Source organism: Naegleria fowleri (genome assembly GCF_008403515.1).
Source record: "Naegleria fowleri strain ATCC 30894 chromosome Unknown tig9, whole genome shotgun sequence".
Lineage (NCBI taxonomy): Eukaryota > Heterolobosea > Eutetramitea > Acrasida > Naegleriidae > Naegleria > Naegleria fowleri.
In genome coordinates, this window is record NW_025407941.1 from 510,299 (window position 1) to 523,379 (window position 13,081).

Below are 13,081 nucleotides of genomic sequence, written 5' to 3' on the forward strand. Positions count from 1 at the left end.
ATGATGATGATGGTGGTGGTGGTGGTGGTAGTATGGAATCTTTCTTTGACTTTTTTGGTATTTTAATCCTACTCGCAGTGTCATCAGATAAGGTAGTTGATAATGGTTGTGTGGTGAGAGAGGATGTTGTTGCTATCGTTGACTCTTGAATGGGACTAATTCCACTTGATTCATTGTCTAATTTGATTTTAATCTTGAACATTGGTGTTGATTCTTCTTCAGACTTTTTCTTCTTTTTCTTCTCTTCATCATGAGGTTTCTTTTTCTTTTTTTCTTTCTTTTCTTCAGAGCTCTTTGATTCTTCAGTGGATGATTTATTCTTCTTCTTCTTTTGAATATTTGGAAGACTAGGCAACAATTCTGTTTGAAAAGTACGACCAGCACTACTATTAGTAGTAGCAATAGTACTCACACCACTCGTCAAAGTTTTTGTGTCACTACTACCACCACTAGGTATAGCAGTAGTGGTAGTAGTATGAGAAGAAGAAGAACCCATAAAAGTTGTTGTAGGTGTAGTCGTTGTGTGGTTCAAATTATTCTGAATGACATTACTAACAACCATCGATGGCTGAGTTGAGGATACACGAGTCGTTTCTTGTTTTTTAGATGCTATTTTTGGAATGTCTGGAAGATAGTGTGGAGTTGTTGTTGTTCCTAAATATGATTGAATATGATCATGAATGGTTTTTGTGAGTGTAGTAGTATCACTTGGTGTGGATGGTGGATGTGTGGCATTCAAATTTCCTAGTGAACTACTACTACTATACTTGTTCGTTGTATTCTGTTCTTCATCAGAGGAATCAGTCTCTTCATCATCCTTCTTTGTTACAAGAGTGGTGATTGGCTTGGTGATTGGCTTGGTTGGGATTGAGGTCTCTTTTAAATCTTGACTACTGGTGGGAGTCATCATTGAGGGAGTCGTTGTAGTACCAGCAGTAGTAATAGTGGTGGTGGTGGTGGTGGTGGTGTTTGCTTTCTTCTTTGGAGACTTTTCTGCCATTTTGTGTTGTCTCTTTGTAGCAGCAGCAGTATTTGTCACGAGTTCAGTATGATGACTACTACTACTACTAGGAAGAGTGATCATTGTTTGTTCTGCTGTTTTCATCATGCCCTTACTTGTAGAGGAAGAAGAAATTGCAGTAGAACTACTGACAGTGGTTGTTGTTGTTGCTTTGGACTTCTTTTTGGTAGAGTCATCTTTTTGGGAGAGTTGTTGAGGTATTGGAGGAGGTGTGATGGTGGAGGATGTTGTTGTTTTGGCAGTCATACTCATCGTAGCACTAGTACTACTACTACCACCACCTACAGATGGTATGATTACTGACGAAGAAGAAGAAGGCTGAGGAGGTATTGAAGAACTTTTCATGCTCATTTCATCACCACCATGTTGTTGTTGTTGTTGTTGAACAATCTCTTCAATTGCAAGTGCTGTTTTCATCATTTGTTTCACTGCATTACTATTCTTTGAAGGTATTTCTCGTCTCACACATTCCACGACATGTTTAAAATCAAATAAAAAGGCATTGGCATTTCGATAGAAATTTTTTACAAGTCTTTCCAAGAGAGTTGTGAATAGCATGGGATACGGTGATTTGACCAAATAAGGTAAGCTGCTATGGGAAGGAGATTTTGTAAATTCAGTTAATGTATGAATCAATTTCTTATTCACAAGAGTTGGAATATGTGGAAGTGATTTCATGAATGGAGTTTTGTCTTCAATATCTTTCAATTCCCAAACACTAATTTTATCCAATTCAGATTCTTCTGGCCATTTGACTTTGATTACTTCATACATACATTTAGGTTCTTTTGATGAAATGGGTTCAATACTAGCAATAGTTCCATCATAGGCAACAAATTCTGAATTTTCAAAGAAATCTAATTTTACAACATCTCCAATTTTGAGTGTTTTAAAGTAATGAGCAGCACATTGATAATGTTGTAATGTAATAATAAATGGTTTGCAAAATGAACTTTCAATTAAATCAATTTTAAAAGTATCACCTGTTTGAAATGGACTATAATTAGATCCTTCCATCACCTCATCATTCATGATTGCCTTTTTTGTAAGAGTCAAAGTAAATAATGTAATTCTTATATTCTCTTTAAGTACAATACTCTTGTATTCTATTTGAGAAACTGTACAATTGATGGATGGAGGAAACTGTTCAACATTTGGAACATTTTCAAAAACAGGAAGGACATAGGTCAAGGTTGAAATATCTTCTTTGATTTGTTCCATGTAAGCCTTATATCCTTCTCTAATAAAAACAATATCATCACCGAGTTGAGGAGCATAGAATAAGACTGGACGATAAGTGGTTTCAGTATGTAAGAGTTGACTTTGAGCATAGAGTAGTAACGAGTGTTCCGATTCAGCATCAAGGTTTACTTTACGAACAATGGTATTTCCATTTTTAATCTCTCCGATCGAGGAGGATGAAGAGGAAGATCGGGTGGTTTTCTTTTTTTTGTTTGTTGTTTGAGAGGAAGATTTTTGTTGTTTTTGCATGACTCTCATGGTGTTCAAATTGTCATGATGATGACCCATGATGAAATCATCATCATCACTTTCGTCGGTCGCAGAGTCGGAGTCCTCGTGATGATCCACTACTACTGGGTTTTGTTTTCGTTTCATTTTTTTTTGAATTTTTTTTAGTTCAAAATTTTCTTTTTTTGAAACCTCTTCTTCTTCCTTGCGATATTTGTGAACTTCAATCCGATTGTACATTTTCACGTAACTAATTGGAGGCTCTCCTTGGAACCATCAGTGTTGTGGTTTCTTCAAAAAAGACAATACTTTAATTATTTTTTAATTGTAACAATTTCAATCGAGATTGTTGAACCTGATCTGCTAATTGTTTCAATTCATCCAAAGAATGTGTCAAATATTTCTCTAATTGTTGAACACTTTCTTGAGAGGCATGAATTGCTGAGGTGGTCGTAATGCTCAATTGTTTTTCATCATTGTTACCAATCAATGAAGATGAGGAGGAAGATATGAGTGGTGGTGTTGTTGTTGTTGGTAATGGTGGTAATGGTGGTGATTGGGTTTGTGGAGAATAGGACGCTGTCCTTGTGTTTTTTTCCAATGTGAGAGATGACACATCTGTTGTGTCTCGATCATCACCATGATCAGCAGCTCTAGTGATGTGTGTCATGTTACCACTGAGATTCCTATCACCTGAGATTACTGGTGGTAATGTCTTGTATTTCAAATGAGTGTTAGATGTACTAATTAAATTTTCAATTTTCACATGAATAGGTTTTGATAATACAATGGGTAATAAATGTAATTCTTCTTCAAATGTTTTACAATAATTGACACTTCTAAAAACATAACAATGTTCAATAGTGGTGTAATGTTTTGAATGACTTGTTGATAAATGATCAGAAGAATCTGATAATAACATGGATTCATTAGAAATCATTCTGTCTGTAAATAATGCAAATATCATTGAATCTCTTTTTAATAAATTATTTAGAAGATAATAAAGAATATTCATTTCATTCAATGTCATGCTGTTCAAACTGGTATTAGATCTATATTTGAAATATCCAATGATTATATATTTAGAATCATCAATTTTAATATCCATCATGAGATCATGAAGATCCATCGTCGTGATGATGGGTGATGAATGGGAATGAAATAAAATAAAATTTGTAATTGGCCATGTCGATGATGAAAGATCAAGTGATCGAGGACCCAATAATAATCCATGAACATCACTCGGAGATTCTAAAATATATTTAAATATATTGGCGAGAGTGAATCGATGAATAGAAATCTGAGAAGGAGTAGTCTTCAGTTGTACAACTATTGGTGATGGCGATGATGATGGCAGTGCATGAAAGGAAGATGTCATTTTTTGAATTCAACCACCTGTGGCCACATGAAATAAACCCACACCTTCACCATTTTTGAATTCAACCACCATGATGATGTATACCTTCGACGTCGTGGGGACCCTATTGATGAGATCCTGAAGGGTCACTTCATTCCTGATGATCTTGAAGGGTCACTTCATTTGGCCAATATATGCTTAATTTTTGAATGGTTCTAAACATTCTTTTGAGTGACATGACACTCAGATTCAAGTGATTTCCTTACTTTCTGCCATAGTGTCGACGCGTCTTACTTTTTATTTCTTTGAATAAGTTCTTGCAGTTGGTGTTGAAGTTTGAATTCTTCTTTTTGTTTCTGAGAGAGAAATCTCCACCTTTCCAATTCCAATTCTTGTTCTTTATATTTTTGAAACTCTCGATGTTGTTTGTCATACTCGAGAAATAAATCCTTTGAAATAATTTTGTTTTTGAATAATTGATCTTCTTGCTTGGCCTTAATAATATCCATTTGTCCTTTATAACTGTTGAAGATGCATCTCAGTGACCTGCAAAATAAAATTATAAGAGAATGCATTACTTACAAATTGATGAGTGAATCTTTTCGATCTTGTAATTTACGTTTCATATCTTGTTCCTTTTTTCTTTAACATGGCCACCATTTGAATCAAATGATCCTTCTCAACTCTTTGACTATGAGACAGAAACTCTCTGAGCAATTTCTCCTCTCGTGCTTGAGCTCGTAACATTGAACCTTTCACAAATGCTTCATGTTCTTTTACAAGTTTATCTCTTTGCAATTTGAAAAGACGTTTTCGATGTTTGAGAGTGTGTTCGTCAATGGTGTTCTGTGTTTGAATTGTTTTTTCATTTCTCTTCCTCAAATCGTAATTCTCATCATCGAGGTGTGGCACATAAGGTTGAACTCGTTGATTTTCTAATTGAATAAACCAATCCAATAATTTGATTAATTCGAAGGTATCTCTCTCGAGTAATTTCCTTTCATCAATATTTCTCAAAATAAATGAATGTTTGAATCGCTTCCTTAAATAACCCATCAATTCAAGGAGATTGTATTGATTTTGAGAAACAGTTAATTTCTTCTCTCGAATGAATTTTGGATATTCTTCTGGATTAGTGAGAGGATTGTCTTTTGACAGAGCCTCATATAATATTATTAATAGAGAGGGTGAGCATTCAGAGAGGTGAGAGATTCTCTTTGCAACATTGTTGGTGTATTTGGAGAGCCATTGATTAATGAGCTGAGGATAGAAGATGTTTGGATCTTGATCCGTAGGAGGATAAACCACGCAAGTGATTTGAGAGCCACCCAAGTGGTGGTGGTGGTGAGGTGATTCGGATTTGGAGGATGATGATGGAGAACTGGAGGTGCTTGTCATTTGAAAATTTACAATTTTTTTGTTGTAAATATTTGAGAAACGGTTGAAATGAGAGGGAGTTTCTTGAACACCGTCGTCAATCATTATGAATCCTCCGAATCAAAAAAATATTCATCATCACACCATGGTCCAAACTTCCAAAGACAACACCCCAACCCATCATGACCAACATGATGATGATATTCCCGATGATCACCAAATAATGAATTCTAACGATCCATCCAATGATGATGATGAAGAACATTCACAACACTCGGAAATGTTCCACACAGAATTCAATCCTTCTCTTGATCGATATCCATACTGTATTGTTTGGACTCCAATTCCTCTCATCACCTGGTTACTTCCATTTATAGGTCATATGGGTATTGCCACTTCACAGGGTATCATCCATGATTTTGCAGGTCCATATTACATTAGTGTGGATGATTTTGCATTTGGTAAACCAACTCGATATCTTCCTCTTGAATCATGTTTAAATTCAGAACAATTGAGCAGATATGATTCAGTTATTAAGAATGGAGCAAAATGTTACAGATCTAAAATGTATAATTTCTTTTGTCATAATTGTCATCACTTTACAGTTCATTGTTTGAATGACCTGAAATTTAGAAGAAATCGAACGATTGGTATCATTGAAATTGCCTTTTTAATGTTTATTTATGGAAAATATGTGAATGGTCCAATTGGATTTGTCAAAACATGGTTACCCTTTTTAATTGTGTTTGGATTGGTATGTATATTCAGTGTTGTGGTGATGGTGGTGGTGGCAATAACTACTACTACTACTACTATATAAACATATATATTTTGTTGACATGATGATCTCACGACGACATGTACTAGTTGTTGATCCTCTTTTTCAAATTGAATCAATTATTTTAAAGACCATTGTCTCAATATCCCCGGCGCTGTTACGAAACTCGATCACTCACTGCTGCTGCTACTATCACCATCAGATCGATGGCCACCATGACTACTCCTCCTCCAAACTCGATCACTCACTGCTGCTCGATCTGCCACTATCTGCCACTACTACTTCCTCCCACCAACAAGTATTGTTGTGATTTTTTCACAGGTTGTGAATGATAAAAAGCACCTCCAAAGACATACATTCCAATCTTTCCATTCACTTCAATTCCAATATAAATATTACGAGCAAATAAATCCAATAATTGAATAAAATTAGGATTATTTCCAATATATATTTTAGAAGAAATTGAAACTGATTGTGAAATGGAAAGTGAATCAATGGTGGTCAAATTTTGAAAAGTATAAGAGAGTGGTGTTTCAATATCATAATAAACACTTTTTTGACTATCAAATAATTTGATATTCAACAAAATTGAATAAATTTCAATAGATAATATACTTGGATTGTTAGCAGTGAGAATAATATTAAATCCTACAGTTCGATCCACAATTGGTAATTGATTAATTTGTATTTGATTAATATAGACATAAGGTTGAGAAAATAATAAATTATATAATAATAAAATCGAAAATGATATTAACATCATGATCACAACGGTACTTGTTAAACAAAATGACCATTTCCATTTCCGAATGGTTGTGACTTGTGAAAGTAATATTTGTGTGTGATTACCATGATTGAGAATAGTATTGTTAGAACTATTAGGATTGAAAGAATTGAGTTGAGGAGTGAGTGAGTGATGATGTGAGTGGTGGTGATGATTGTGTTGATGATGGTTGGGATGAGAATTTACAAAGAGATGACCACAATGATCATCATCCAATAGAGTGGTAATATTCCGATTGTTCGTGACAGAAGGATAATAAGAATAATAATGGGAAGAAATGAGTGATGGTGATGGTACTGTTGGTGATGGTTGTTGCTGTTGTTGTTGTTGTGATGGTTGTTGTGGTGTCGTCTTTAAAAGAGCCGATGTTTCATCCACTTGGATGTGTTGTTGTAATGATGAGAGAGAGGAAGAAGAGGAAGATATGGAACTCATGGAGTAATGATGTTGATGAGGGTTTTGTTGTGATAAACTTGGTGGTGGTGGCAGTGAATGATGATGATGATGATGATGAATGGATTCATTATTATTGGTTGTAGTAGTAGTGATGGTGTTGTTGTTGTTGTTGTTGTTGTTGGCAGTAGTCGTGCCGGTGCCTGTTGTTGTTGTTGTTGTTGTTCCTTTGGTATTCTTCTTCTTCTTTGTTGGCACACCACTCAAACTTGTCTTGTCAAAAGTTGATGATGCAGATTTACCAAATTGAGTCGTATTAGTTGTACTATTTCGATGATGATGATTCATCAAAGACCAAGTTGAAGATGACATGAAAGAGGAGGAGGAGGAGGAAAGGAATAGAAAGTCTTCCTTCTCATCGTCATTGTCGTAATTGTGGTGGTGGTCGTCATGATGATGATGATCAACTGCAGTTGAGAGTTGTTGTTGTTGTTGTTGTGAATTCATCATCATCATCACCACGTGAGAATAATAGGGAAGAGAGAGTGAAGATGGATTTTTTGTCTTTCGAAAAATCTTGGAACCACTTTCTCTCCCTAAATATATATATATATATATATATTTCTACTCTCAAGTACCATGTCACATGATCTCTTGACATCAAGAGGATGAAGGTGATGAATAATATTAGATTCACATGCATCATGAAAATTCATACATTCTGAATAACCATAATAGTCATCACCCTAGAGCATTATCATGATGCATCCCCATCTACATCCAAATAAGTGAATTCAAATAATGATGCAATTTCACTGAGTAATATAAGAAAGTATTGATTCATTATATTATACAGATACGGTTGCTAGATCCTACACAGTTATATTTATTCTCTCACCCATTCCGAATAGCGTGCATGATTGAATAGGTTTATTAATATCATCGAGGTTGCCTTGTTGCTTTTAAAAAAGAACAAATCCTCGTCATCCTTGTACTCTTCGTTGTGTGTGAAAGAGAATACGTTGTTGTTCGAACATATGTTCAATAATACTTCTTCGTAAGGATGAAAAGACAACAACAACAACAACCATCGAATTATGCTCAGATTCCGAACCAAACCAACACCACCATGAACATTATTCGACATGGCCATCATCATCAACATCACCATCATCAACATCAACAACACTTTCTATTGTGCCAATACTTTAATCATTTGAATACTCTCCTTCGATATTCGTCCCATCATCATTTTGACAGCAATAGGAACAACAACAACCCCAATCCGAATAATAAGAACATCAACAACAACTTGAACACCACCACCACCACCACCACCACCAGAACTACTACTACTACTCCTCCTCCTCTTCGGATCCAAGTATCTATTGAATCAAATCATGGTGACAAGTGGAGTGGAGATTTCGAGAGTGTGGATGAACATTTGAATATGGAATTGACAAATGTTGAATATTCACTTTGTGGAGTATACTCCTCCTCCTCCTCCTCCTCGAATAGGATGAGAAATGTCTCGACTCGAATTAAGATGATCAACACACATAATGCATCTCATCATGTCCACAACAGTGAATTCTCTCATTTGAGGTTGAGTGGAAAATTCATTAAATACATTGCAGTGATGAATATGAATGAAATTATTTCACATCTCAACAACAACCACAATAACGACATGAACCCAATTACAACATTTGAATCGAACAACAACACTACTAGTAATGATCACTATGAGCCAATCGGTAGAGATAGTTGTGGAGAGGTGAGTCAAGTATTCAACAAAAAGGTAAGGCTATCATCCATTATTGATTTTATTAGTATTATTATTATTGTGATGACAATGAGTTGCAGCTACAAATTCTCAACTACTACTCGGCTCAATCCAAACGAAAAAAGAAGAAAACTTCTCATCAGCAGCGACCAGCCAGGAAAATCATTGTATCCGATCTTGCCATCGTTCGAGATTTTTGATTAAAAAATAAGCCTTTTCACCACCACCATCATAACAGTTTCTGATTCCCGCCTGTCAGTCAAATGTATTGCCCCGTAATGAAATCCATCTTTCATCGTGCCTGCTGTAGGAGCAGTGGTACGAACAGCATCAAGTTGCTTTCAAGGAACTCGGATGTATTTAAGAATGCTTCTTCTCATAACATTTTCACTAATTTGAAATTCCATCAAAATCATCATCATAAGGATTCCTTTTTTTCCATCTCTCTCCGAAATAATCATGTAGCAAGTCCTAACACATCAACAAATATTATACATACAACAGCAACAACTTGTAGCATTGATCCCAAAGAAGTCAACAAATTCTCACTTCTTGCCAGAATGAATGAATGGTGGAATCCCAATGGTTCTCTCAAAACTCTTCATCATATCAATCCAGCCCGAATGGAATACATTCGATCACGAGTCATCAAACATTTCAATTTGCAAGAAGAGGACAGTAAGCCTTTTAAAGGTCTCACGTTTTTAGATGTTGGATGTGGTGGTGGATTGGTGAGCGAATGTTTGGCTCGATTAGGAGCAACCTCAGTGATTGGATTGGATGCATCTAGTGATAATATTATGATTGCTAAAGAACATGGCAAGTCCATTGAGAATTTACAGTATCTTCATTCGACGGTTGAAGGTTTGATTTATTCTCACCAAGGCAACCACAAGGATACGATTCCCGCCCAAAATCAGTCCATGACTCATTCGTTTGATTGCATTGTATGTCTCGAGGTGATTGAACATGTGGCTCATGCTGAATCTTTCATACAATCTCTTTCTAAATTGTTGAATGAAAATGGATTATTAATTATGAGTACCATGAATAGAACTCCAAAATCCTATCTTCAGACGATTGTCATGGCAGAATATATGTTAGGAATTATTCCACGTGGTACTCATGAATGGAGAAAATATGTGACACCTCAAGAAATGTGTATATTTATGAAGAAGGCAAATATTGAGCTCGTGGACGTGGAGGGAATGGAATACAATCCATGGACTCATAAAACTACCATTGGAAGTGAAATAGATATAGATGTGAACTACTTTGCAGTAGGATGTAAAAAGAGTGTCTAGCTACCACAATATTTTTTCGAAGGTGTTGTTTATAATAACAACCAAAACTTTCATTGTAGGTTTTCGCGGTTAATTTTCATCAGATGCAAAAAAATGAAACTTTCTAACAAACCTCTTTCCTCGTCCAATGCCAACATTGCTGCTTCCTTTCAATACGAAGCAACCATGACCTCCGTTGATGATGAGAATGCTTTGTATGAAATGATGACCAAAGGCTCTCTCTGCAAAAGAAAGGACTTTCTGGACAAGGAAGATGAAGCAAAGAGTCATCCTCATAGGACATTCTATTACCGAAAGAACGTAAATTTGGATAAGGTGATTGAGTCTTGTACCAACAAGGTTTGTATTCATGAAATATTTAAAGGTTCATATTGATCCATATGATCCATATTCGCATATTAGCTCATGGCGGATCCATCAAATGTTAAGGCTTTACATGCTCGGGCTCAATCCTACTCAAAGAAAGAGGAATTTGAAAAAGCCATTCAAGACTTTACATCAATCATTCAAATACTCGTAACATCATCTCCAAGTGGAATCAACAGCGTAAACTCATCCTTTAATACAAGCAAAGTGAGCAGTAGCTCGTTTCTTATGGGTCCAACGAACTCTTCGCTTGTGAATGCTTACTTTAATAGAGGTCAATGCCATGAAAAATTGGATCAACTCGATAAGGCTCTTGAGGACTATTCGATGGTATTGAAAATCGATCCCAATCATGTGAACGCAGGCTATAGTAAGGCTGCTTGCCAAAATAGAAGAGGAAATTTTCAAGCTGCCATTCTTGACTACGAATTTGCATTGGAAAGGGATCAAGAAAAGAGCCAAATCAATGCTTCTCCTAAACGAAGGAGAAGAGTGCCTCGTTATATTGCAGAGGGACATAACACTTTTGAGGAGTATATGAAGAAAAAGGAGGAAACAGTGAAAGCCAACATGATGAAAGATTTTACAAATGATGTCGCCCTTTCGTTCGAAAAGCAAACCAATAACTCACAACTAATGAACAATAGTGGTGTGAGTGATGTATCCATCAGTAATGGCGTTAAGAGTTTACAAATTGGAGATCAACCATCAACTTTAACCAAACATTATCCACAATTAACCATTAAGGTTGGATCCAAGACATCAGAGACAAACATGGAAGAGATTTCTCCTCAGGTCGTTCCGATATCCCCAGCCATGAGCTTTAGACCAAGATCACATTCCAACTCACAAAACTCGTTACGTGTATCTACATCGAACGTTTCGCCAACATTCGAAGATGAAAATAATTATGATATGAATTACGAGTTCAATACCAACGAAGGAACATCTAACAATACTCAAGATGATGATATGAGCGTGAAGAATGCTGATTATTATCATTCTAGAGGGTTCTCACATAGAAAGAAGGGAGACTTTCTTTCTGCTATTAGAGACTACACAAAGGCTATTGAGCTTAATCCAAAACACTTTAAGGCTTATTTCAATAGAGGCTTCTCATATGATAAGCTTGGACAATATCAGAAAGCAATTGAAAACTACACAATGGCTTTGAGTATTGAACCAAGAAATTCGTACACTTATTACAATAGAGGAATTTCCTATGATAGGCTTCAACAGTATAATAAGGCTATTGAAAATTTCACCAAAGCGATAGAAATTGATCCATCCAATGCTGATTTTTTCCATAATCGAGGATTTTCATATCGTAAACTTGGACATTTTGATAACGCCATTCAAGATTATTCGAAGGCTATTCAAATCAATCCAAAACACTTTAAAGCTTTTTACAATAGAGCATTTTGTTATGACAAAATTGCCAATTTTCAAAAAGCAATCGAAGATTATACCATGGCAATATCAATCGATCCAAAGAACATTAATGCATATCATAATCGAGGAAGTAGTTATGAGAAGGCAGAAATGTATGAAGAAGCCATCAATGATTGGTCTACTGCTATCAAGTTGGATCCCAACAATTTACCATCATTTATTTCGAGAGGTCTGTTGTTGGATCGTTTAGGAAGATTTGAGGAAGCCATTCAAGACTTTACGACTGTCATTTCTATTGAAAGCAATCCAAGTGCTTCCATGTATATCAATAGAGCCACCGCATTTAAGAATATGGGACAATACGAAAAGGCAATTCTCGACTATACCAAAGCCATTGAAATCAATCCAAACAATACTCAAGTATATATTGATCGAGGATTTTCATATCGTAAACTTGGAAAGTATGATGAAGCTATTAAGGACTATACGACCACTCTGCAATTTGAGCCTGATAACATTAAAACGCTCAATAACAGAGGATATTCATATGCGAAACGCTCTCAATACGAGTTAGCTATTGCTGATTACGATCGAGTCATTAAGATTGATCCAAAGAATGTTCATGCCTATCACAATAGAGGCATTTCGTATGAAAAACTCAAGAACTATTCACGTTCCATTCAAGATTTCACAAAAGTCATTGAATTGGATCCCCAAAATGCTAACGCTTATTTCAATCGAGGAAGTGCCTATGATTCCATGGGAGATTTCGACAATGCCATTCAAGATTATACAAAGGCATTGGAGTTGGAGAATCAAGCTGCCAATCAACAGTCACCACCTGCGATGAATGAAAATTGAATGTTTTTTATCATCCTTATGTAACATAACATGCACGATGACCATACACACGACCAATCTACTAGAATCTCTATCGATTGAATTTGTGAAGGGTGGTCCAACAATCGAATCCAACCTATTCGAATAAAATTCGTGTGCACCAAAAAGCTTTGAGCGCGCGGTTGTATGAAGGCGCAATCAATATACAAGTTG

General features: G+C 35.8%; 8 protein-coding genes across 8 annotated transcripts in view; 4 read left to right on the forward strand and 4 right to left on the reverse strand.

Moving 5' to 3' along the window:
• The window catches only part of FDP41_011429 (uncharacterized protein), a gene marked incomplete at both ends in the record, with an annotated part of 3,844 nt that extends 1,206 nt beyond the window's left edge, over positions 1-2,638 (reverse strand). The window contains one exon of the mRNA XM_044701836.1: positions 73-2,638. Coding sequence (XP_044567212.1) covers positions 73-2,638 — 2,566 coding nt within the window. The remainder of the gene's footprint in view (positions 1-72) is intronic.
• Positions 2,639-2,801: 163 nt separating this feature from the next.
• Positions 2,802-3,869, reverse strand: FDP41_011430 (uncharacterized protein; the record flags this gene model as incomplete). The annotated part of the gene is made up of 1 exon (XM_044701838.1): positions 2,802-3,869. One exon carries the CDS (start codon positions 3,867-3,869, stop codon positions 2,802-2,804), a length of 1,068 nt encoding a protein of 355 aa, XP_044567213.1.
• A 269-nt stretch (positions 3,870-4,138) lies between these two features.
• On the reverse strand, positions 4,139-5,246 carry FDP41_011431 (uncharacterized protein; the record flags this gene model as incomplete). The annotated part of the gene is made up of 2 exons (XM_044701839.1): positions 4,139-4,394; positions 4,468-5,246. The coding sequence occupies 2 exons, from the start codon at positions 5,244-5,246 to the stop codon at positions 4,139-4,141; spliced, it is 1,035 nt and encodes a 344-aa protein (XP_044567214.1).
• Positions 5,247-5,370: 124 nt separating this feature from the next.
• On the forward strand, positions 5,371-6,131 carry FDP41_011432 (uncharacterized protein; the record flags this gene model as incomplete). The annotated part of the gene is made up of 2 exons (XM_044701840.1): positions 5,371-5,979; positions 6,093-6,131. 2 exons carry the CDS (start codon positions 5,371-5,373, stop codon positions 6,129-6,131), a joined length of 648 nt encoding a protein of 215 aa, XP_044567215.1.
• Positions 6,132-6,268: 137 nt separating this feature from the next.
• FDP41_011433 (uncharacterized protein) lies at positions 6,269-7,687 on the reverse strand (the record flags this gene model as incomplete). The annotated part of the gene is made up of 1 exon (XM_044701841.1): positions 6,269-7,687. One exon carries the CDS (start codon positions 7,685-7,687, stop codon positions 6,269-6,271), a length of 1,419 nt encoding a protein of 472 aa, XP_044567216.1.
• A 556-nt stretch (positions 7,688-8,243) lies between these two features.
• On the forward strand, positions 8,244-9,166 carry FDP41_011434 (uncharacterized protein; the record flags this gene model as incomplete). The annotated part of the gene is made up of 2 exons (XM_044701842.1): positions 8,244-8,981; positions 9,047-9,166. The coding sequence occupies 2 exons, from the start codon at positions 8,244-8,246 to the stop codon at positions 9,164-9,166; spliced, it is 858 nt and encodes a 285-aa protein (XP_044567217.1).
• A 78-nt stretch (positions 9,167-9,244) lies between these two features.
• On the forward strand, positions 9,245-10,270 carry FDP41_011435 (uncharacterized protein; the record flags this gene model as incomplete). Its single annotated transcript, XM_044701843.1, has 1 exon — positions 9,245-10,270. One exon carries the CDS (start codon positions 9,245-9,247, stop codon positions 10,268-10,270), a length of 1,026 nt encoding a protein of 341 aa, XP_044567218.1.
• A 93-nt stretch (positions 10,271-10,363) lies between these two features.
• On the forward strand, positions 10,364-12,889 carry FDP41_011436 (uncharacterized protein; the record flags this gene model as incomplete). Its single annotated transcript, XM_044701844.1, has 2 exons — positions 10,364-10,609; positions 10,673-12,889. 2 exons carry the CDS (start codon positions 10,364-10,366, stop codon positions 12,887-12,889), a joined length of 2,463 nt encoding a protein of 820 aa, XP_044567219.1.
• Between the last annotated feature and the right edge of the window lie 192 nt (positions 12,890-13,081).